The 22,967-nt window shown below is 38.2% G+C and overlaps 1 protein-coding gene across 9 annotated transcripts in view; it reads left to right on the top strand.

Annotated features, from left to right (window-relative positions):
• Ccdc141 (coiled-coil domain containing 141) overlaps positions 1-22,967 on the top strand; it is a 227,633-nt gene that overhangs the window by 126,751 nt on the left and 77,915 nt on the right. For all 9 annotated transcript variants that reach the window (XM_087196555.1, XM_087196556.1, XM_087196560.1 and 6 more), the window contains 2 exons: positions 1,457-1,651; positions 19,244-19,416. In XM_087196555.1, the coding sequence (XP_087052681.1) occupies positions 1,457-1,651; positions 19,244-19,416 (368 nt within the window). The remainder of the gene's footprint in view (positions 1-1,456; positions 1,652-19,243; positions 19,417-22,967) is intronic.

Raw genomic sequence — 22,967 nt, 5'->3', positions numbered from 1 at the left:
ATGTTAAAGTAATAGGTTTTAAATGGGAGGGATATTTACAGTGCTTTACGAAAGAATTTCATGGCATATGTTACTTTTCCCTAAGTGGGGACACAAAACTCTTTAAAAAATGAAGAACCTTGAGAACTCATGCAGCCTGTATGCACAACTTAGAGTATTGCTTTTGCACTACATGGAGAATTTTGGAATTGTAGAATCTCCATCTTCAATTCCCTGACAGGTAGCGTGATACACAGACCTGTGAACTAGTCCTGGGATTGGCACTTTTTGGGTATATGACCTTGAGTAATGGACTCTTCTCAGTTGATGTAAATATACCAAAAATTGCTCTAAAATTATACTCATTTTATACCACCTAATATAACAAAAGTAAATTAATAATAGGACATTCTGCACTGGGAGAGCAAGCCAGGATGGAGTCAGACTGAGATTTTTGAAGTCTGGTACTAACTTTGTGCTTCCACAAATAACCTATATTGACCGCTCCATCTCAGCTGAAATGCATACCAGAAACTTCACTAACAAGTCTGTCATGTTAGAGATAATCATTATTTTATGAAACTAAATTTGGCTTCAGTCCTTTTGCAAGAAACTTAAATTTCCCTTAAAACGTTACATTAAATGTAGGCTGGCTTCCTCCAGCCTTATTTTCTTTTTTCTCTTCACAGTTTTTTTACTCTTGTATAAGGTTACATAAAAAGCTATCTCTTTTCTTCTTAAGAAATGTTTATATGTCATTAAGAGTGAAGCATTGAGAGGAAAAACTAGGGTCAGGAAGTAGGAAAAACTACGCACTAACAGGTATTAATTTTGTGATGAATAACAAGTATTATTTTCAGTTCTATATGTGGGCGGACACAAAAACGATGGGAATAGATGTGCAATTTCTCATTTCTGGCACCCATTTTATCCACACTCACAGGAAGGCTGAAGAGTGGGAAAGATACTTTTTCATATTTATATGAATAAAAATGGCAAAATGAGTTAGAGATTTTAAAAATGCTATTGATTGTGTTGGGTGTGTTTTTAGGCAAAGGTAACAGACATGACTGTGACATGTGTGCAGGGCAATCAGGTAATCCATCAGTCACTCACCTCCACCCTGCCATTTTCTGCTCTCACCTTCTTTCCCTTTATACCATTCTTCTACACCCCTTTCTATTGTAAGTATGTGTTGGTAGTCAGACCTTTAGTATAGTATTTATTACTGCAGTTTTTTTTTGGAGGGGTTGTGATTTAAATATAAGGACAGATTTCCTACACATTCAACACATGTGAATGTTCTTCCATTTCTGTCAGAGATCCCAAAGGGGGAACATCCTTGTTTGAGCTACACGATCCTGGAGGTTGGAGTCCAAGATCAGGGTGCCTGCATGGTTGGGTTGTGGTGAGGACTCCTTTCTGCCCTGGATACTGCTGATTTCTCATTGTGTATTCACATAGTGCTCTCTTCTAGGAATGGAATTCCACTGTGGAGAAGCTGAAGGGTGAGGCAGTGGGGATTCTGCTGTCAAAGGACTATGTGGAGAGAGAACATCTACAGCTCTCTAACCAGAAACTGAATCGGTTTCAAGATGAGCTTGGTCAACTCATGATGGAAAGGAAGATCTGGTTAAAAAAGGCAAATGATTTTTTTAGCAATGCTAACAAGGTGAGTATGAAGTCCAGTTCACCATTTTATAAAATTATGCGCACCAGTATGAGAGCCATTACTTCAATAGGCTGGAGAAGTCACAGGAGTCAGTGCTCCATGTAGAATTTCAAAGCAGGTAGCAGCAAAGAAGAGCTTTTAAAATACCTTCCTCTTATACCCATTGTGTGGCTCCCAAAACTAAGAGACTCTATGCATCGACATGTATGGGTTTCCTCAAAACAATAACCTTGGGAGGGTTTTATTTTAAAGCTGCTATTGGTCTATTTGTGGGGGACTTTTGCTCCCATTGTGGTATAACTCACAGAGAAAGTGATAAAATATATTGAAGTTTAAAAAAATATCTTAAGCATGTTGTTACCAAAAAGCCTCTGTTCTCTTTAAAAAGTCTTCTTTCATTTGTCAGGTAGAGATACACGAGTATTAAGACCCTTCTGTATGCAAGCTGTATGGCCAGAAAAAGTGTCTGGCAGATGGCTGTCCCTTGGCCTCGCCTTTTCAGATCAGTCAAATGTAACTCTTGTGGCCCCTCTCCAGGCTTGAGTTCCAGAACTGCTCTGCTTCTCCTTATGAATTTATTTACCATGTTTTGGGGGTGGGGATAGTAGGAAATGAACCCAGGGCCTCAGCACTGAGCCACATCTCCAACCCTTTTAACATTTTTTAAAAATTTGAAAACAGGGATTCACTGAGTTGGCAAGTTGCCCAGCCTAGGCTCAAACTTGCAGTAGCCCTGCCTCAGCCTCCCAGAGTTCTGGGATTGCTAGACTGTGCCACCAGGCCTGGCCATTTACTGTGGAGGGTTCCTCAGTGGTAACATTCCCCTGTTCACTTCCCTCGAGTAGGGCGCAGTATAGAAGTCTGGTGACCTTTGAAAATCTTTCTACCTTTACCAATGTAATATAATGTGCGTGTGTGTGTGCGTGTGTGTGTGTGTGTGTGTGTGTGTATTTTTTTTTTTGAGCCACAGTCTTGCTATGACTCAGGCCCAGACTGGCTCAAACTATGGCTCAGGCTGCCCTTTAACTCACAGCAGTCCACCTGCCTTGGGCTCCAGAGTGCTGGGATTATGGGTGTGCAGCACCATGCCCTGCACCAATGTACTATTTACTTTCAAATTGCTGTGTTGGAATTTTTTAATAAGTTAAATCTCACCAATTTCAAAATAGACAATGTGACAGACAATAAATAGGGAAACCCTTGGAAGCTTCGTATGCTGTGATCATCAACACTGAGTACCATGTCCTACGAAGAGTGACTTAATTTTGAACTTTTTAATTAATGCTTTTGAAAAGATGGATAGTAAAATTCTAAACTAGGGAGCTAGAATTATGGTTAAAATGTTAAAGAAATATTTATTGTCCAATTATTTGTTGTTTTTTTCCCTTTTTTTAAGAGAGGAAACAGACCTAGCATATTACTGAAGATATGGAACAAATATATGTTAAATGTTTCTTTTCAGCACTCATACTTTTGAATAAGGGGTGTTTAAATGTATATCACACATTCACTTTACAGAACAAATGGGTCATCTGTAAGTCCGTTATTATTGTTTCCAAAGAAAACAGTTATAGAACATGTTGCCATAAACAATGCTGATAGTAGAAACCCTATAGTTTACAGCCTTCCAAATGTGGAAGGATAGAATTTCTCTTTCTTTCTCTCATTTACTCTCTCTCTCTCTCTCTCATGCTCTTGCCTTCTCTGAACATTATTTGGTACTTTGCAGGGAGACTTTTCTTTGACCATTATTCCTGGGCCCTGAGGGAGAAGGGATAACTTTTGTAAAAGTTAAAGAAAGAGAAAAAGGAGGAGGAAGGGAAGAAGAAGGAGAAGAATGGTTACTGCCTCAAACTCATATAATAAAGTCAGATCTGATAAAAAGAATTAATATTTCTTAACCTCAAAGACTTTTGATTTCTAGAGTCTCTGTTTCGTTGAATGCCATGGCATGCTAATGTCAGATTAGTATAGTATTAGCTATATGATAGTATTTTCTGTAGCCAAGCAGTACTCAAAAAGGCTTAGAATTTCCCCCCTTTTTAAAGCATCAGTGAATAATTCCTACCTGTAAAGCTAAGAATTCAGTGTGAAAGATGACAGATGTATTTACATTAGCAAAAGTAGAAGCCTGAGTTTAAAAAGTGGATATTTAATCATGAATCTTCAAATGAATTCCTCAATATATTATTAAGGTACAATAAATGATAAAATTATGTAGTTGGACAATCCATTTCCGTTAAAGAGTGAAACTCCTCTCATGACTTGTAAAAGATATTTTTATTTTTAATTTGTATTGTGGAACCTCCAAATTTACCTCCAAATGGTAAAACCTTACCATTTTACTTATTTTCTATATAACACAAATAAATAAGTAGAGTCAGGTTGTAAAAATTAATGAAATATCAAAATTCCCTAAAACATTTTTTGTAGGCTAAAAGTTCTGTTTACACCAGTGAAGGAGTATTTTTAATTTATGCCATCCATTATTTATCTCTGAAGCACTGAGTGTTCCTCTTGAAATTTCACTTTGTTTTATCTTGAGGGTGCTCAAGTTTTCTGCTGTGAGTAATCCCAGACTTGGAGAATTGTGAGAGTTCTGAGATTTTACCTGCCTCTAAAGCTAACATGTTAACTTATCACAGCTTTATGGATGCTGACAGAAGACACGTGACTCCTGGGTCAGAGCTGAAAGACTTTAGTTCAGCAAAAGCAGCCCCAAATGGCAACATGCCACATCTTTCCCCAGGCCCAGGTCCCACGGGGGACTGAGGTGGGTGGGCCTGGATGGTGCCTGCACCTGCAAAGTTTGCATGCAGGTGAGGGACCCTCTGCTCCGGGACCTGCTGTTTTATAGCAAGCAGTAAGCATGCCTCTTGTCTTGGGGAAGACAGTACCTCAACTTACAGGCTGCTGGCTGCAGACAGGATGCTGAGAAATGGCCCTGGCAAAGAGAGGTCAAAGTTACACAGTCTTGGCAGACGAGTGGTTCCCTTGGTGTTGCAGCACCAGGGACCCATGAGAGACTTTGCTGACAAATAGAGATGTTAGCCCTGTAGGGAAAAAAGAATGTCAGTGCCCTTCAAAAGCTACTTTCCTAAAAAAACCAATTTTACTCTTACAAGTGGAATTTTCTTCAGGGAACAATTTCTTATTTTAAATTTGTTGAAGCTAGATCAATATCGTCTTTCAATTTCTGTGTCAAATGACAATGTGAAAAAAATAGGTTAGTGCCTAGCCCTCCCTTCAACCCCTCCATCCCTCCCTATTTACAAAGATTTTGTTCCTATTTTTCCATTTTCTCATATTAATCCCATTCCCTTCTATCCTTTCCCCTAGCCCTCCAACTTCCTTCCCCTTTGCCCCTTCCTATTTCACATTACCTATTATACATTTTAGTCCTTATTTACACTTTCAGTTTCTCACACCAGAGAAACTATTCAGTATTTGTACATGTGTGTCCTATTTATTTTACTTAAGAGTATGGCCTCAATGTGCATCCACTTAGCTATAAATGTCTCTGATTTCTCATTTTTTATGGCTGAGTAGTACTCCATTTTATAAAAAACCCACATTTTCTTTATCCAGTCTCCAGTTGATGGGCATTTGGGCTGTTTCCAAGTTTTAGCTATCACAAACTGTGCTGCTATGAACATGGGTGCACATATATCAGTGTGGTATGATTCTTTTAATTCTTTGGGGAAGATCCCCAGCAATGGAATAGCGAGGTCAAATGGGACTTCCAGCCCTAGTTCTTTGAGGTATCTCCATAGTGATTTCCACAGTGGTTGCACCAGTCAACACTCCCACCAGCAGTGGAGCAGGGTTCCTCTTTCCCCACAGCCCCGCCAGCATTTGTTGTTGGTTGATTTCATGGTAGCAGCCATTCTTTCTGGAGTGAGGTGGAATTTCAGCATTGTTTTCATTTGCATCTCTTGAATGACCAGTGATGTTGAACATTTTTTCATGTATTTATTTGCTATTTCTACTTCTTTGTCTGAGAAATGTCTGTTCATTTCAGATGCCCATTTTTGGATTGGGTCTTTAAATTTGGGAGGTCTGATCTTTTTAAGTTCTTTATAGATTCGAGATAGTAGACCTTTGTCTGAGGAAGAGCAGGTGAAGAATTTTTTCCCACATTGTGGGTTGTCTCTTCACACTGCTGGTGGTTTCTCTTGCTGTGCAGAAGCTTTTAATAAGAAGAGATCCCACTTGTTGATTGTGCTAGTTCACAGGCAACTGAGGTTTTGTTCATAAAATCTTTTCCTACACCAATGTCTTCAAGAGTTCTACCTAACCTCTGTTCCAACTGGTTCAGAGTTTCTATTTTAATATTTAGATCTTTAGTCCATTTTGATTTTAGTTGAGAGCATGGCTAGAGATATAGGTCTAGTTTTAATCTTTGGCAAGTTGAAGCCCAATTTTTCCAGTACCATTTATTAAAGAGGCTGTCTTTCCTCCAGTGAGGATGTTTGGCTCCTTTATCAAAGATGAGATGGCTGAGTGTGTCTGGTGTTGTTTCTGCATCTTCTAATCTGTTCCACTGGTCCTTGGGTCTGTTTCTTTGCCAGTACCATGCTGTTTTTATCATAGTAGCTTTGTAGTATAGTTGCAGGTTGGGGATTGTGATACCCCCTGCCATGTCTCTGTTACCTAGAATTACTTTTGCTATTCTGGGTGTCTTCTTGTTCCAAATGAATTTTTGGATTGTTTTCTCAAGGTCCATGAAGTATGCTGCTGAGATCTCAATTGGAATTGCATTAAATCTATATAGCAGTTTTGGAAGTATGGCCATTTTCACTATATTAATCCTTCCTACCCAGGAGCAGGGGATGTCTGTCCATTTTCTGATATCATCTTCAGTCTCTCTTTTCAGAGTGCCATAGTTTTCAGAGAAGAGGTCTTTGATTTCTTTTGTTAGTATGATTCCTAGGTATTTCAGTTTTTGGGATGCTATTGTGAAAGGAATTATTTGTCCTATTTCTCTCTCAGTGAGTCTGTCATTGGTGTAGAGGAAAGCTATTGATTTTTGTGTGTTGACCTTGTAACCAGCTACTTGACTGAATTTGGTTATTAAGTCTAGAAGACTTTTGGTGGAGTTCTTGGGGTCTTCTATATAGAGTATCATGTCATCTTCAAATAATGACAATTTGACTTCTTCATTTCCTATCTTTATTCCTTTTATTTCTTTCTCTTGTCTAATTGCTGTGGCTAATGTTTCCAGAACTATATTGAACAAGAGTGGTGATAGTGGACATCCTTGTCTTGTTCCTGATTTGAGTGTGAAGGATTTCAGTTTTTGACTATTTAGTATGATATTGGCTGTTGGTTTTTCATAGATGGCTTTTATCAGTTGGAGGTAGAGACCATCTATTCCAATTTTTTTTGTAGGGTGTTTATCATAAATGCATGTTGGATTTTGTCAAATGCTTTTTCTGCATCTATGGAAATAATCATATGGTTTTTGTCCTAGGCTCTATTGATAGAGTGTATTACATTGATAGATTTGCGTATGTTGAACCATCCCTGGGATGAATCCCACTTGATCAGGATGTATGATCTTCTCGATGATCTTCTGCATTCTGTTTGCCAGTATCTTATTAAGGATTTTTGCATCTATGTTCATCAGTGAGATTGGCCTATAGTTCTCCTTTTCTGTTAGGTCTTTCTCTGCTTTGGGGATCAAGGTGATGCTTGCTTCCAGGAATGAATTTGGGAGTATTGCTTCCCTTTCAATTTCATTGAAGAGTTTAAACAGTAGTGGCAGCAGTTCTTCTCTAAATGTCTTGTAGAATTCAGCAGTGAAGCCATCAGGACCCAGGCTTTTCTTAGTTGATAGGTTTTTAATTACATTTTCAATTTCATTGGTTGATATTACATTGTTCAGAATTTTTAGGTCTTCTTCGTTCAACTTTGGTAATTCATATGTATCTAGGAATCTGTCCATTTCTTCTGTGTTGTCCATCTTATTGGCATATAGGTTCTGGAAGTAGGTATTGATGATCCTCTGGATTTCTGCTGGGTCTGTTGTAATTTCACCCTTTTCATTCCTAATTGCATGGATTTGGGCCTTTCTTTCCTTTTTCTGATAAGGTTGGCTAAGGGTTTGCCAATTTTGTTGATTCTTTCAAAGAATCAACTCTTGGCTTCATTGATTTATTGCATCCTTCTCTTAGTCTCCATTGCCTTGATTTCTCCTCTAATCTTTATAATTTCCTCCCTTGTATGAGCTCTGGGGTTGTCCTGCTCTTCTTTTTCTAGAAGCTTGAGGTTCAACATCAGGTTGTTTAACTGGTCTCGTTCTGTTTTCCTAATATGCATATTCACTGCTATGAATTTCCCTCATAAGACTGCTTTCATTGTGTCCCATAGATTCCAATATGTTGTATTGTCATTGTCATTTAATTGAAGGAACTGTCTGATTTCTTCTTTAATTTCCTCTGTAACCCATTGGTTATTCAGAAGTGTGTTGTTCAATCTACATGTGTTTATGAAATTTTTTGAGTTTCTTTTGCTATGGATCTCCAATTTCATTGCACCATGGTCTGATAATATACAGGGGATAACTTCAATTCCTTTGCACTTACTTAAACATGTTCTATGTGTGAGTATGTGGTTTATTTTGGAGAATGACCTATGTGCAGCTGAGAAGAATGTGTATTCTGATTTTGTGGGGTGGAGGACTCTGTAAACATCTGTTAAATTCATTTGTTAAAGAGTTCGATTGAGTTCTAGCATTTCATTAGTTATTTTTTTCTAGTTGATGTATCTATTTGTGATAGTGGGGTGTTGAGTTCCCCCACTACAATTGTATTAGTGCATATATGACTTTTCATGTCTGTTAGTATTTGTTTTATATAGTTGGGTGCACTAGTGTTTGGTGCATAGATATTTATGATTGTCATCTCTTCCTGTTGGATTGTTCCCTTTACAAGGACGTAGTGTCCGTCTTCATCTCTCTTAATCAGTGTTGGTTTGAAATCTACTTGATCTGCAAAGAGGATAGCTACTCCTGCTTTTTTTCGGGTTCCCGTCCCATGCAGTATTGTTTTCCACCCTTTAACTTTCAGTCTATGAGTTTCCTTTTGAATTAAGTGTGTTTCTTGTATGCAGCATGTTGTTGGATTTTGCTTCTTGACCCATTCTGCCAGTCTATTTCTTTTAATTGTTGAATTGAGACCATTAACATTGATGGTTATAACTGAAACGTATTGACTTGTCATTGCCATGACTTTTTCTTTTTGTTGGATTCTCCCCCTTCGCATTTAATTTCTTGTCATGCCAGATGGGTTCATTCTGCTTTGCTTCCTGGGGTTGTGATCCTCAATGTCTGCTCCTAGGATTTTGTGTAAAATTCTTTGGAGTGCTGGTTTGGTATTCACGAAGTTCCTAAGGTGCTCTTTGTCATGAACGTATCTTAGTTCTCCATCAGTTTTGAAAGATAGTTTTTCAGGGTACATCAATCTGGGTTGGAGGCTGTTTTCTTTTAGGGCTTGGAATATGTTACTCCAAGCTCTTCTTGCCTTGATGGTTTGTGTTGAGAAGTCTGCTGTGATTCTGATGGGCTTTCCTTTGCATGTGATTTGTTTCTTTTCTCTAACTGCTTGTAGAACTTTGTTCTTCTGTTGAGTTTCTGGAATCTTAACAATTATGTGCCTATGTGTAGATTTTTTTCTTCAAGGCTATTTGGAGTCCTGTATGCCTCACTTATCTGTATGTCAAGCTCTTTTCCCATGCTTGGGAAGTTTTCTGCCATTATTTCTGTGAAGAGATTTTTTTTATGTCATTTGCACTCTCTCCTGTTTCTTCATTGACTCCAATCAGTCTTATGTTATTCTTCTTTGCATCATCTAGCAGTTGCTGGATTGATTTCTCGTGGTCCCTTTCAATTTTAAAGCAATTTTTCTTTTCTTGGTCACTAATTGCAATCTTATCTTCTATATCTGAAATTCTGTCCTCACATTGGCTCATTCTGCTGTGTAGACTTTCAGTGGAGTTTTTCATCTCCTGGAAATCTATTTGAATCTGTTTTATGGATTCCATTTGTCTCCTATGTTGGGATCCCATCATGTTCCTGAGCTCCTCTCTAGATTTATTAATCATGTCTTGCACTAGGAGCACAATTTCTCCTATTATCTGAGATATTATTTCTGATTTCCTTTTTTCCAGATCTCCTTTTGTTTCCAGTTCAGCGGGTCCAGGTGCTTGAGTATCAGTGTTCCATCTCATTTCCCTTTTTTAGTTGCTGTAGGTGATCTGGAAGTCTGGCTTTGAGACTTATTTACGTGTTTTCTCATTTCGACTGGGGGTGTGTGTGCTGTTAGTGCCTGCACAGATTACCTCCTCTGAGCTGTGAGAGGTGGGACAGGGCCCAGGAGCAGTGGTAGGGATGGTGGCCCCAAAGCCCTTTCCTGTGGGCTGGGAGCCGTGGGAGGGATGGTGACCAGGAAGCCCCTTCCTCTGGACCATGAGCAGTGGGAGGGCGGCTCAGAAGTCCGTACCTCTGGGCCGGGAGCGGCGGGACTCAGTACCGTGGTCTGGTGGTCCAGTGTCCTCTGTATATTTGTAGTGTGGAACCAGGTGGCTGTACAGAGGACCGGGGGGCAGGTGGTGGGGTGTCCAGTGGATTGCTGCCAGGGCACGGGCTGATTCGGTGTGTTCCAGGCAACTCGTGACCTCAGTAGGGCGTGCGCAGACCTGCCTGTGTGCAGTGGGCTGATTCGTCTGCCAATTCTTTATATGGATAAATGGTTCCTTTCATTGAAGTCACTGAATAAATAATATGGTAAATTCATGAGAATAATTATCTTTCTTCTTTAGACATTCACTTATTTAGTACATTTTTATTGAGCAAGTGCTGTGTCAGGCACTGCTCTAAATGCTGGGGATATATCAGAGAACAAAACATACACAAAATCTATAAGCCAATGTATTTTCCAACTTGGGAAATTCAGTAAAATATAATTATCACCTAACTGTCCGTATTGGCAATGGTTTCCCCAATGCCTTGGCCCATGACTCTAGGAGGGCATTGATTGGTTTTTAATTCAGCTAGGGCTTGAGCGTGATTATCCAAGGCTCACGACTCTGTTTCTCACACTGAGAATTATAAGCAAGCAGCACATGGCCTGAGATGTAGCTGTTTGACCTAGACTGAGCAGCAGGTGGCAATGTCGAGACAAAAATTGTAGGACTATTGCTACTGATGTTTGTCATAAACCAGCCACTTGATTCAAATGGAGATTGAGCCAGGTCACTCAAGAACCTAACATACTTCCTGTTCTTTTTAGAACCTATTTGTTAAATCACATAGCAACAAGTATAAGTAAGGGTCAATGGTGAACATTGGATTGTAGCAGAGTTCCTCCAATAATGAGATATTGCTGTGAGTTGTAAGGCTATGGCATGAAATATGAAGACAGCACCTGTTACCAAAACCCATCTTGACACCTCAGTTTTCACCATCATAATTATAAATTATTTGTTTTATTTGTAGTTTATTCTTGAAAAAAAAGCTCTAGTTAATATTGATTAGCTATCCAAAATGTATTTATTGTTGTTTAGGGAATTGTTTGAACCAAGCAGAGATAAACATATAATATCTTTGAAGAACAGCACAGCATGAGCATATATTTATACAACAGCTATGAGTGAACCCATAGCTTTAAACATGGTGGATGGATCTGAAAGTTTCCTATCCCATTGTTTCCCTGGGGAAAGCAAGCAGAGGAGACTGAGGTCAAATCTGTTTGATGGACATGGTCCTGTTTTGAGGTTGTCATGTGAAACAGTTTTGGGGCACCCAAAGCAATGTACAAAAATTAGTATGCAGTGTAATATAGCTTCCATTGCTTCTGCCTTCACTATTGAAAACTTAATGTCTTTTAAAAAGATGGTATTGCCTTTTCAAGATATTTACAGTAGTGCAGAACGGTAATGCCTGTAACGATATGTTTCAGAATAAAACAAAATAATTAAGGCTAGAGTCTGATATATATTTTTCATTTATATATTCATCATTTTACCATTTAAAAAATAAATACATTTAAGCCAAGCTGTGGGAAAGAATTAATTAAAATTTGTTAGGGTGATAGAAATGAATTCAAGAAATTAAGCTAGTTGTTATTAGATAGCAAGGAAAATGTCATTACTCTCCCTTTCATAATACTTCAGCAGTTTATCTCAGATTCTTCTCTGCCAGAACAACTTCCTTTTCCCTTAGAAACAACCAAAGCAACTCCCTCTTGCATGTTTACTTTCAGCTAATTCATTGTACAGATATTCCTCATTTTAGGATTTACACATTTAGTGATTGTTCGAACATGATGACAGGGGCATGTTGCTTGGACTTCTGACTTGCTGGTTGGACTTACTACCAGCATTCAGACTTAAAAGACAGGAATGTGAGCAGCAGTGTGGCCTTATGATGGCTTCTATAGTACAGTACTATAATTTTTTCTGATTGTACTGTACAGTACAGTACTGTAGTTTTATGTTGTTATGTATTATAGTACTGCATGTGAGAGTCAGAGTTATGTAAATAAAAGCAAAGCCATCAAGTTGGAGTTTCCTTTGACCATTCTTTGTTTTGAATATTGCAAATGTACATATACTATATTCAATTCCTCATTTAGAGACCAATTCAATTAATGACTCAGCCACAGGAATGCCTGTATTCCTACTGTTGCCAGGCATTCCATAGGTACACGAGCTAAACCAATGACGGATAGAATCTCTGCCTTCCAGTCCCTCTCAGTGTAGTGTAGAAAAGAGGCCAGGTAATAGGAGTGGAGTCCATTATAGGAGAGCCAAGATGGCATAAGCGAGAACAGTAGGGAACTTTGAGCAGAGACCCTCAACTTGGCCCAAGGGAAAAAATGTCAAGGAAGGTGGTCCCAGAGGAGATGACCCCTGAGATGTATTTCAAGGATGGGGCAAAAAGGCATGGGGAAGCTGGAAACTGCAGTCATGGTTGGTTTGTGGAATTTCAGATGAATCATTTTGCCTGAGTTATAGGGTGTAAACTCAGAGAGTTAAGACATAAAAGCGGTAGAAGCAGTCAAGGAGTCAGAAAAGGTCTTGAATATCAAGTCAAGGGGTTTCTATCTGATGCTGCCATGTCCTTAAATATAGAGATATTGAAGGACCTGATAGTTTAAGTTGAGGTAAACCTCACAAGGAGAAGCATGTGGTGTCTACGTTTACTCTCCTCTGTGTCCTGAGACAAAATGACTGTAAGATTGAAAAGCTTTTGATCTTAGAGCTCAAGGGTCAGACTTTTAAATCATAGCAAACATTTCATAAATGTGGTTGAACTATTGACATAAAAGTATCAAAATATATAATAGACAAATTAAAGCAAAGAGGGAATGCTTTAACACCTTAAATTTCTCATAGGAGCCCACAACTCATCCATATATAGTCTTATTAGCAAGATATTCGATTTTATTGTCACTTATTCATGAGTATCTTTTACAGTAAAAACATCAATGGACTTCTAAGTCATGAATGTATTGTTTTCCTTCAATACACAATTGCAGACTGTTGTATCTCTAAATTGTCAGTAAACATATCTTGCCTTGTATTATAGTTATTTCTTGACAGATTTACTTTCTTTCCTAAAGTTAAGTTCCTCAAGGGTAAGAAACATTTTCATTTCATTTTGTGTTCAACAGGATAGTGCTTATTAAGTGCTTACTATCCTAAGTGTGTTTGCTTAGGATAGTGCTTACTACTTAGGAGTCAATAATTATTTGAATGATTGAAACTGGTATAATAGTATACACTATAGAATTTCAAGGCCAACTACACTACATTGTTCATAAGAGAACATATTGATCCAAAGCGATTGGGATGAGATCAGTTTGAAAGAGGAGAGCTTAATTGCTTTAATATACAAAGAACACAAATTCCAAACTCAATATTTGTGTCATGTCTGGGAAGGCAAGTTGAGCAGTAAAAGGAACTTCTCATGCTTCCTCTGAGAAGTCTCCAGGCACCATTAACTGCTTATGTCTTGTTATTACTATAGTATTCCTCTGTGTTCCTTAGAGAGAGATTATATCTTAATGCCACCTACCATTCAAAAAAACATTTTAATAGATGAATGAATAAGTGATGGGCCAGATGACAAACCAATTTACATTTTGAGCTTGAATTTTCTACAATACAATGGGTCTAATAATCCTTGTCTACCTTGGAGAGTATCATTAAGTAATAAAAGCTCTCATAATTGGTAATAAATTAGACAACGTCTTTTTAGGATATAGAGCATAAAATAAATGAAGTGGTAGGATACTAAATGAAAATTTAGAAATGTTAACGTAACACTTTGCTCAATTTAGTTGACTTTGGAGCAGAATGGGTATGAATCTGGTCTCAGAATTTTCTCTCTCTATGACCTTGAGCAGTTACTTGACTTCCCTGTGCACCTGGCTTTTTAAATCTGTAAACTGGAAGCACTAATTACATATGCCTCACAGGATCATCATGCTGTCTAAATAAGCTAATAGATGGCTAGTGCATGGAATAGTTAAGCACTCACTAAGTGCTAGTCATTATTTTGTCATTATATACACATTTAATACTGCACTAGCCACTCTAATGTGACTTAAATGCTTTTGTTCCTTTTCATATCCCCAGCATGGAGCTGAGTACATGGCTTATGAATTTTAATAAATATTTTTTGAATAAATGAAAAAAATGAATGTTTTACACATTGTAAGTAGATATTTTCCATACTGATATTCTCAAGATGATCCTAAAAATTATTTAGGTCTATTTATTAAAAAAACACCCAGAAAATTATTGCAGAAAATAGCTGAGCAACCTAATGTTCTACTTAAGGTGTTGAATTTTCATTTCAAAGCTGCATCTGCCCAGATATAAGAGATGGTCAATACATAAACTTCCTCCATTCTTTGTTTAAAAAAATGCTTTAGATATATGCCACTTTTAACCTAAAACTCCTCCTTTTCCATTTGTTTTCAGCTTTTCAGGTTCTGAGGCAAAACCTGCATCAGGAACTAATGGCTTAAAACCCTTGTTTTCAGCACCATGAATCCTCTTCTAACAAGGGAGAGTCCCAGGCCCACTGGCACCAACCTTTAAGAGGCGAGGAATAGGCAGGAACAGCCACAGGGGCAGGAATTTAGGAGCTGACCATCATCATCTTTGGCCCCAGCCTTCATGGATTTGAAAGCTAGAACAGCTTTGGCCAGAACCTGAGTTAAGAATCAGCTCTTCAGATTGGGAGCCACCAGAAATCTGGGGTGATGTTTAGGAAAGGACACTGAAACTTTCAGTCTTGATAAAAGACTGAATTTCCACAGGTGGGGAAATCAAGTGATCCAATTAGAAGCTAAGTTAAGTTTTCTGTCCTGGATTATTTTCAAGATTCTGTAGTTTTGTTCTGTGATTGTTGTTATTTAATACTGACTCTTTTCAAATTAGTTGAAAAACTAACAGTATCACTCATTGAGCATCTTTGTGAAATGGCAGGATGTAAGAATTGTGCTGAATGACTCCTGGTTCTTGCTGACATTGTTAGTCTTGTAGACATTTAAAAAAGAATAAAATGTGCCCTGTTCTGATACCATCTCTATTTATGTGGTACAGCCTGCCTTGGACCTGTACTTACCAAGGGAAAAAGGAAAAGTTTTTAATAGCCTCTTAGAGAAAAAAAATCAAGCAACTCCTTAGTCTATTCCAAATTAGGGGCAAAACAGTGGATGCCGTTTCCTCCTTATGTGCGAGCAACTGAGTCGTTCCATATGAAATACTCAAGAAGAGCTAGAACCCAGCAGGAGAAAATATCATCTTGTACCTGTGTCCTTTTTTTCCCAATCCAATCATAAAAGATTTATTTGACCTGCACATATGAAGTTTGAAAAAAGAAGGAGTTGTGAAGAGAAAAACTAAAGGGGAAATATTAAATCCAAAGGAGTTTATGTGGAGGTCACCATGTTCTTATTGCCAGGAATAACCTGTGCTGTATGGTACGTGCAACAAAGAGATTCTTTCACTGCTGGATCCTGTCTATCACCTCCCCGATGGGCGAAATAAACAGAAAAGCGCTCTGTTCTATTTTGGGGGTTAAGTGAGAGCAATGATACTCAGACCGGTTCTAGAATGGTCACATAGATTCCTCATCATATTCTACATGGGAATAAGAGTAAGGAACACTGCATATAATCCAGACAATCACAGGCAGTAAAATCTTGAAAAGGCTTCCTCGTAAAGTCTAGGTGTTAGCTTTTATTTCGGAGTCTACAATTTATTCCCATTAGGGTTCAGTTAGGATTAAGATTGAAGAAAAATCTCTCCTATGGCATCCAGCCTACCTAACCTGCCAGAATTCTACACATGCATTTGGTGAGCTAATGAAGGAATGAACCACTCATCTCCTTTCTAAGCCATGGTTCTAATAAGTGTGATACTCTGAGCAATTCATTACTATATGCTTTTGCTAACATTTTGACCTACTAGAGAAAAATCTTTGGAAGAAATTTTGGCTAATTTGATTCCAAGTTATGGGTTGTCTTTGTCCATGGTATGTAACATCCTTCTTCTACTGATTGTTTGGCCCTTCAATTTATTTTATCCTATTAGAAGATAATGCTTATATTCTAGCTTTCAGGAATGAGATAGGGTGACATCTCACATGGATGTAATGACCTTGTGGCTTTAGCACCTAACTCCTATGAAGATGAGACCAAGGCTTGAGGGTCAGCGAGTGACAGCTGTTCAGTGAGGTCACAAGAGAAAAAGCCCCGTGGGATGAATGCCAGGCAGCAGGTGGCCACAGCCTTCTAGGTGACTTTTGAAAGATGTATTCAATCATCAGTCGAGATTTAGAATAATAGCCACCAAATATTTTCTGAGCACCTGTTGCGTGTCTACCACCATACCTAGTTACTTTCATATTTTTTCTTTTTTAATTCTCAAAACAACAAACATGACATATATGAAGATTATAATGGTTTAACAGTAAAACACAATGGAGCTCAACTTACAGGCAAGAAAAAGCACTTCAGGTTTCTCTATTCTTTTCCCCTTCATCCTAGGATCTTGAGGACTATTTTAAAGGAAGAAAAGAGAGAACAGTCTGACACCTAGATGTTCCTTTTATTTCTTCCTTTAGTGTAGCTCAGGATTTCTCATTCCTAAATGTGAATAATGTGTTATATAAGCACTAAGTCACCTATCTTAATACTTTAAGGATGATTTAAAGGTGCTCAATTTGCTTTACAGGGAGTTCAGATTCTTGCTTTAGGCTTTGACTTTGTAGCCTTCAATTAGCAAGAAGCTCTACTTTATTCAAAATATGTAATGCAAATTTTAAAATATAAAACAAAATTCTCAAAGCAGTGGTTATTGCCACATGAGGCTTCCATGAGTGAGAGAAGAACCCAGAGGACTGTCCCATCACCTTTTTTTTAACCATTAAGTTTCTCATTGCATTTGGCTCCATTGTCGTCTATAAGAAAGAAAAAGGATCAAATAAGAAAGCATTCTTTAGGTTCAAAGTTTCTCTTAAAAGCTTGCTTTCTTTTGCAGGCCTATGAGAGAACATTTTCTCTGCATCTTTCTCTATATCAACCTTTCACCTTTTTTCTGTATCTCTTCTCACCTATACGAAGGAAAATCTTAGAAAAAGTAACTTTTAAAACACTACCTTTTCCATCCAAGATAACAAGCTTTTCTGAAATAATCCTTCTTTCTTAAATCTCCCATAGTAATTCTTTGCCACATGAAATCATAACCCAAGGTTTAAAGCTGCACACCTCGTGGCCAAGTTGGGAATGAATCCCAAATTTGCCACTTAGAACTGGGACTTTGTACAATTATTTCAACCTCTCTGAGGCTCTGCTTTCCTGTTAGTAGAACATGGATAATTTCTTGCTCCCCCCCAGGACTGTTAAGGATAATGTGCTTGGGATGCTGCAGGCTTTCCATAGCACTTGTTGACTGAATGAGAAGTAACTGACCCGTGGTATGGAAGCAAGCATGTAGTCAGTTCTCATTCAACTGTAGTCATTACTCCCTCAGAGCTGCCAAATAAATAAGAATGGCTTTGTTTTAAGCATTCTAAGTGATTAGAGACCATGGACTTGGGAGATATGAGCGCATTGGTGGTAGAATAGTATATCAATATATAATAAAAAAGCATTTGAGACTTCACTTGCAAATTTCAATTTTGCTACTAAAATTCATTCCCTAAGAAAGAATGGAGATGTGAGGAACGTGAGTGCATTTACACCTTCGTGGCTGGAGGTGTATCTACTTAAACTGGTGCATCTACTTACACTGGGTTCCCTGAGTGTCAGCTCAGCCTTGCTCCCCTAGCCTCTCTCAGGCCTCGGTAGAACCAGACCCATTAGCCCATCTGTTCTCATTTCCCACTTCTGGGATCCCCAGAGTCTTCTATGGGGTCCCCCTACTATATTCTGGTGGCCCATGCCAAGCTCAATGGAACCAACCCCACACCGCAGGAAAGCTAGACTTTTTAAAGGCCCTACCTGACTAAATGGCAGTGCCAGGCTTTTTGTGGTAAGATCATTCTCTAGACTGGCACGGAGCTTTTGTTAAGGTGGCTTCTTCCCATGGTGCTGAAGGTCAATGTGCAACAGCTTTCTTCCTGTTCAGCTTTTCTTCGATTTACCTAACTCATCTGCTTTTCATACTAAATGTCAGAGATTAGGATACCTAGGAAGATCATTGCACTCAGCTTTGTCCCCCCCCCCATATTATCGTGATTCTGTCTTATTGTCTTTATATCAGATATTTCTCTATTTAGGGCAAAGGAAGCCTTAATGGCCGACGGATAGTTCCTATCCTCTATGCTACCTCTATAAGCTGAATATTCTATGATGAGTAGTTGGTTTGATAATACAGGAAAAAAATAAAAGAATGTAAAATCTTCTCTCAAGACAGTACCTTGGCTGACAAGTCTACATATTTTTCTGCATAATCTTATTTTGTATGTCAGAAATTAAATATTGCCTTGGTATTTCTCTTTGTACTGCTTTAGAACTCAGTTCTAATCTCTGTAGGCAGATGGATGGCTTGGATTGAGTGGGATGAGGTCTTATATTTGAAAAGACATGGAAGAAATGCACAGTATAATATTTTGAATATTTCCCTATAGCATTTCAGGTTCAAAGTGTAGTTTATTAAGAAATTTCCTTCTAAGACTATTACAGAGACATTCAGGTCATAAAGGACTGCATGATATTTTTAAATAGCTCATCCATTATTTGTAAACACCATAACTGTGCAAAATATAAACCAGACTCTTCAAATTCCACACATTTAGAACTGTTTGTGTTGTATAGATACATTCTCAATTTACACTATCTTGATACTTTTATGATGTTGGCATTTATTTATGCTGAACTAACCTGTGAACAGTTTCCCCAAATGGAACCCGAAAACTCTACAGTTGTTTTCTAAGACTCAGATAATTGATTTTTTTGTTATGTGCAAACTAATAAACTGAATGGCCTGGTTTAATTGCTAGTGTTTCATGTACACATTGATGTAAATTTTAAACTAGAAGAGCAGAAAATGAAAGTATGTTTTCTTTGGCAGGCATTTGATGTACTTGGAAGAGTTGAAGCTTACCTTAAGCTCCTTAAATCGGAGGGTTTAAGTCTGCCTGTCTTGGCAGCAAGGCATGAGGCATTACACAGAGAAATTAAAGAATGCACAGTTGATACTTTGCAAAAGGGACAAACCTTAATCAGCCAAGTAGACTCCTGCAGGTGAGTAAAGTCCATTTCATCCTCAGTATAACAAGCTTCTTCACTGTTTGCACAACCTGTTAAAATATAAGTTGCATGATTTTTTTTCTGCTGCTGCTGTTTTGCTGCATTATGATATGGCTTAAAAGGCTCTATTGAATTTTGGTCAACAGTAATTCTGAACCTGTACGGTATTGATCATCCAGAGTGAGGCCATATTCTCAGCCTGAGAATTTAAAGATGCTAAAGCTTTCTTTTTCTCTGCATGTTTCTGAGGAGGGGCAAGGAAATGAAAGCTAAAGCTTTCATTCTCAAGCTTTTCATATCCTAGCATCTTCATAATGTGCTTTCCCCCCTTTAGTTCATAAGCTTGGAATCTGTCCTATCCATTTTTTCCTTTCTGAAAAAAAATAAGTACCAGAATTCTCTTTCATTTATAACCTTGTGGTTCATCAAGTAAAACTTCAAGTAACAGATGGACTATTAATAACAATAGCTCACATTTATTGAAAGCCTGTCATGTGCCAGGCTCAGTGCTGAGAGCTTTAGGAGTATTATCTCAATAATCCTTCCAGCAGCTCTACAAAGCACATGGTGTCAATGTTTTCCTTTCATAGATAAGGTAACTGAGACACAGAGAGCTTAAGTCACTCCCAAAAGGTCACACAGCCAGTTCGTGAAAGAACTAGACTTTGAATCCAAATGTGTGGGCCCCCCACTCCATATCTGTGAACAGTGCAGCAAGGCTAACTTATGTGACTGCATTTGGTGAATTAGAGTTGGGTGAGTGTGAGGGGAGAAAGAGACCTTGAGAACACAGTGGGAAAGTGGAAGAGAACAGAAATTGGAAGACAAAGGGGAGATGACAAAGTAGACCATGGAACAAGAATTGACTGGAAGTAATGAAGATAGACTTACATTTTGACCAAGAATGACTTAATAGATTTGTACAAATGGGCTAAATCCAGTTTTTCTTCTTCCATGTCTATAATCTTGAAACTCAAAGACATTCACCTTGAGGAATAATGAGATAGATGGAGTGTGGTAAAAATGGTTTGTTTTCAGTTCAAACCCTGTTTTACTCTATTTTAGATATGTGTCAAAGTATTGATTTGGAAGTCCAGGTTTAGGGAATTTTCTTTTCAGAAAACAGTCTGAATCTTGACACAGATATGTAATCCAGGCTTTTTGATGGTCGCTGCAGCACCATGCAAAGCTAAGGTTAGAAATAATCCTGGGTCTACTAGCAAGAGCCAAATGGTTGAGGCAGGACATGAGAAGCACAGATAACTCTCCCCTTTCAAAAACTACTAATGACAACTGTACCTGCTAAGTGCCTTTGCTTCAACTCCAAGGCTCACAGTAAGTGCTTGTAGAGTCCATTAGACTCCAAGATCCTTATACTGCCCTATCTGGGCCCAAGTAGACACACAAGACCTCTCCCACCCCCCAGCCAGGTCCACTTTTCTAGAATGTATAAATGTCTTGGGCCATGCAGAAGGTAGTCTTGTGATAGAATAGGCATGTATTGTGCCTTTACTCAGGGTACCTTTGACATCAATTTGAGTCATGAGATGGCTGGAATAAGTGGTGATGTCTGCCCTTATCATCAAAGAATGATCCTAACTCTGTTTAGAGAGTGGCTCTGAAATCCCAGCAGATGTTATTTCTCTGGTCAAGCTACTCTTTGCCAGTACTATATTCTTTGGCTTTTGGAGAGATTCTTCATCCATGACAGATCAGAATGCAGCCTAAGACCTCATTCCAGATCTCTGGAGTTCTGTTTTCATCCTATTTAGTACTGCACCAAGAAAATTCTGAGTTCTTGGCTTCTCAGAAGTCTGTTTCCTGACTTCTTAACTTAGCAGGGGTTCTGGGCTTTTAGGGTTCCACCTGCCTAAGCTTTGCTCGGGAACAACCTCCCAGGCAATAAGCTAGTGTAATCAATCATAAGGCTTTTGTTTCCCTTCTCTGGGATCCTGTCCTTTGCTACCTGTTGTTCACTCTGGAGACAATGGTTTCATACATTTGTCTTTTCCTTGCCAATTAGGGGATGAGGGTAAATCTAATCCTTGCTTCTTGGCCAGAAATTAAAGTTTCTGGTCAGTTTTGACACTTCACTCTTAGAGTTAAAAAGGTGGTCAGGGCCAGGGATTTAGCTCAGTGGTTTTGGTGCCTGCCTCACAGCGCAAGGTCCCAAGTTTGATTCCCAGTACCAAAAAAAAAAGGTGGTCATAACTTTTTACTGCTAAACTTTATCCTCTTTGCTCCAGTCAGTATTGCTTTGTTTTCAATACTTAAAATATAAGAGAAGTGCTTTTATTTTATATACGTTTTATTTTCTTATTTTTTGTATGGGATGGCTTTGGGCCATCCATTTTGTATGGTTGACATATTTGTTTACTAAGCTAGTCTCATTATTTTGTTTTGCTTTGCTTTCTCTAGTCTTAATTTTTATGTATTTATTGTTTTTCAAAGGGAAATCTATCATTTTGTTTTCAGGAGGCAGGCTGGGTCTTAATAGGAAAAGCAAAAATTAGGGCCATTTTAAAAAACTTGAATTAATGGTTAAGTGACTGGATTTTAAAAAATTAGCCACATGATTTCTGTCAGTATATTAGAAATATAAGCTCTTACAGTAATTCAAGGGGCTTGGTTGCCCTGAGATATCATAGTATTTTATAAATCAATGCTACTTTCATTTTGTGGGAGGAATAGAAAGTAAAGTGAAATTGTTTGTTGGCAAAGGATATTTTTGACTCAGAGGTAGATGCAGAATAGAAATCCATTAAAAATGGCATTGAAATGCATTAGAATCTCAGTTGCAAACTGAGCCATATGTGGCTACTGACCTCAGTCCCATGCATTCCATTTGGAACTTGCTGCTCTTTGTCATCTAATGATCCATCTGCCCAGTGGCCTGGGTCCCTATCAAAAGAAAGAAGCAGAACCCAGAAAGGATATTTCAAGTTACAGCCTTACAGGTGGAATTGAGAGTTGTGGTGATAGAAGTAAACATAAATTTCAACAGAGAAACGTATATGTTATTCAACATCACTGTGACTTCCTAGACATCTGAATGCCAGTCACACCAGCAGGACACAAAAGAACAAGGTTCCTCTCAGACATCTGAAAACTGGCATGAATAAGAAATTTAAGACTTCGGTCAAAAGAGCTTTATTTCTCGCAATCTGAGAATCAAAATAATAATATAACTTCTGAACTTAATTTCTCTGAACCTCAGTTTCTTCATCTGCAGATATACACTTTACAGTTTCTTAAATTGAATGAGATAGCACCTCTCTTTTCACATAAAGCATGCCTATAAACAATTAGTTCACCTTGCTATGTTCTATACAAAGAACTTTAAAAACAAAGTACTTCAGTGACATCACTCCTGCCTTGAAAGCGCAAGGTCCTGAGTTCAATCCCCAGAGCAACAATAACAACAACAACAAAAAATACTAAGAGCCATATGGCTATTTCAGAAAACTACAACAGAGTGAGCTACACCAAATTGTCATATTTATGATAATTAATGGGGAAGTTCATGATTGAAATAGAGAAGATAA

The sequence above is a fragment of the Heterocephalus glaber genome, unplaced genomic scaffold (genome assembly GCF_053883595.1).
Source record: "Heterocephalus glaber isolate CG9 unplaced genomic scaffold, H.glaber_assembly_v1.0 deba00000347, whole genome shotgun sequence".
Lineage (NCBI taxonomy): Eukaryota > Metazoa > Chordata > Mammalia > Rodentia > Bathyergidae > Heterocephalus > Heterocephalus glaber.
This window is presented reverse-complemented; position numbering and strand designations above follow the sequence as displayed.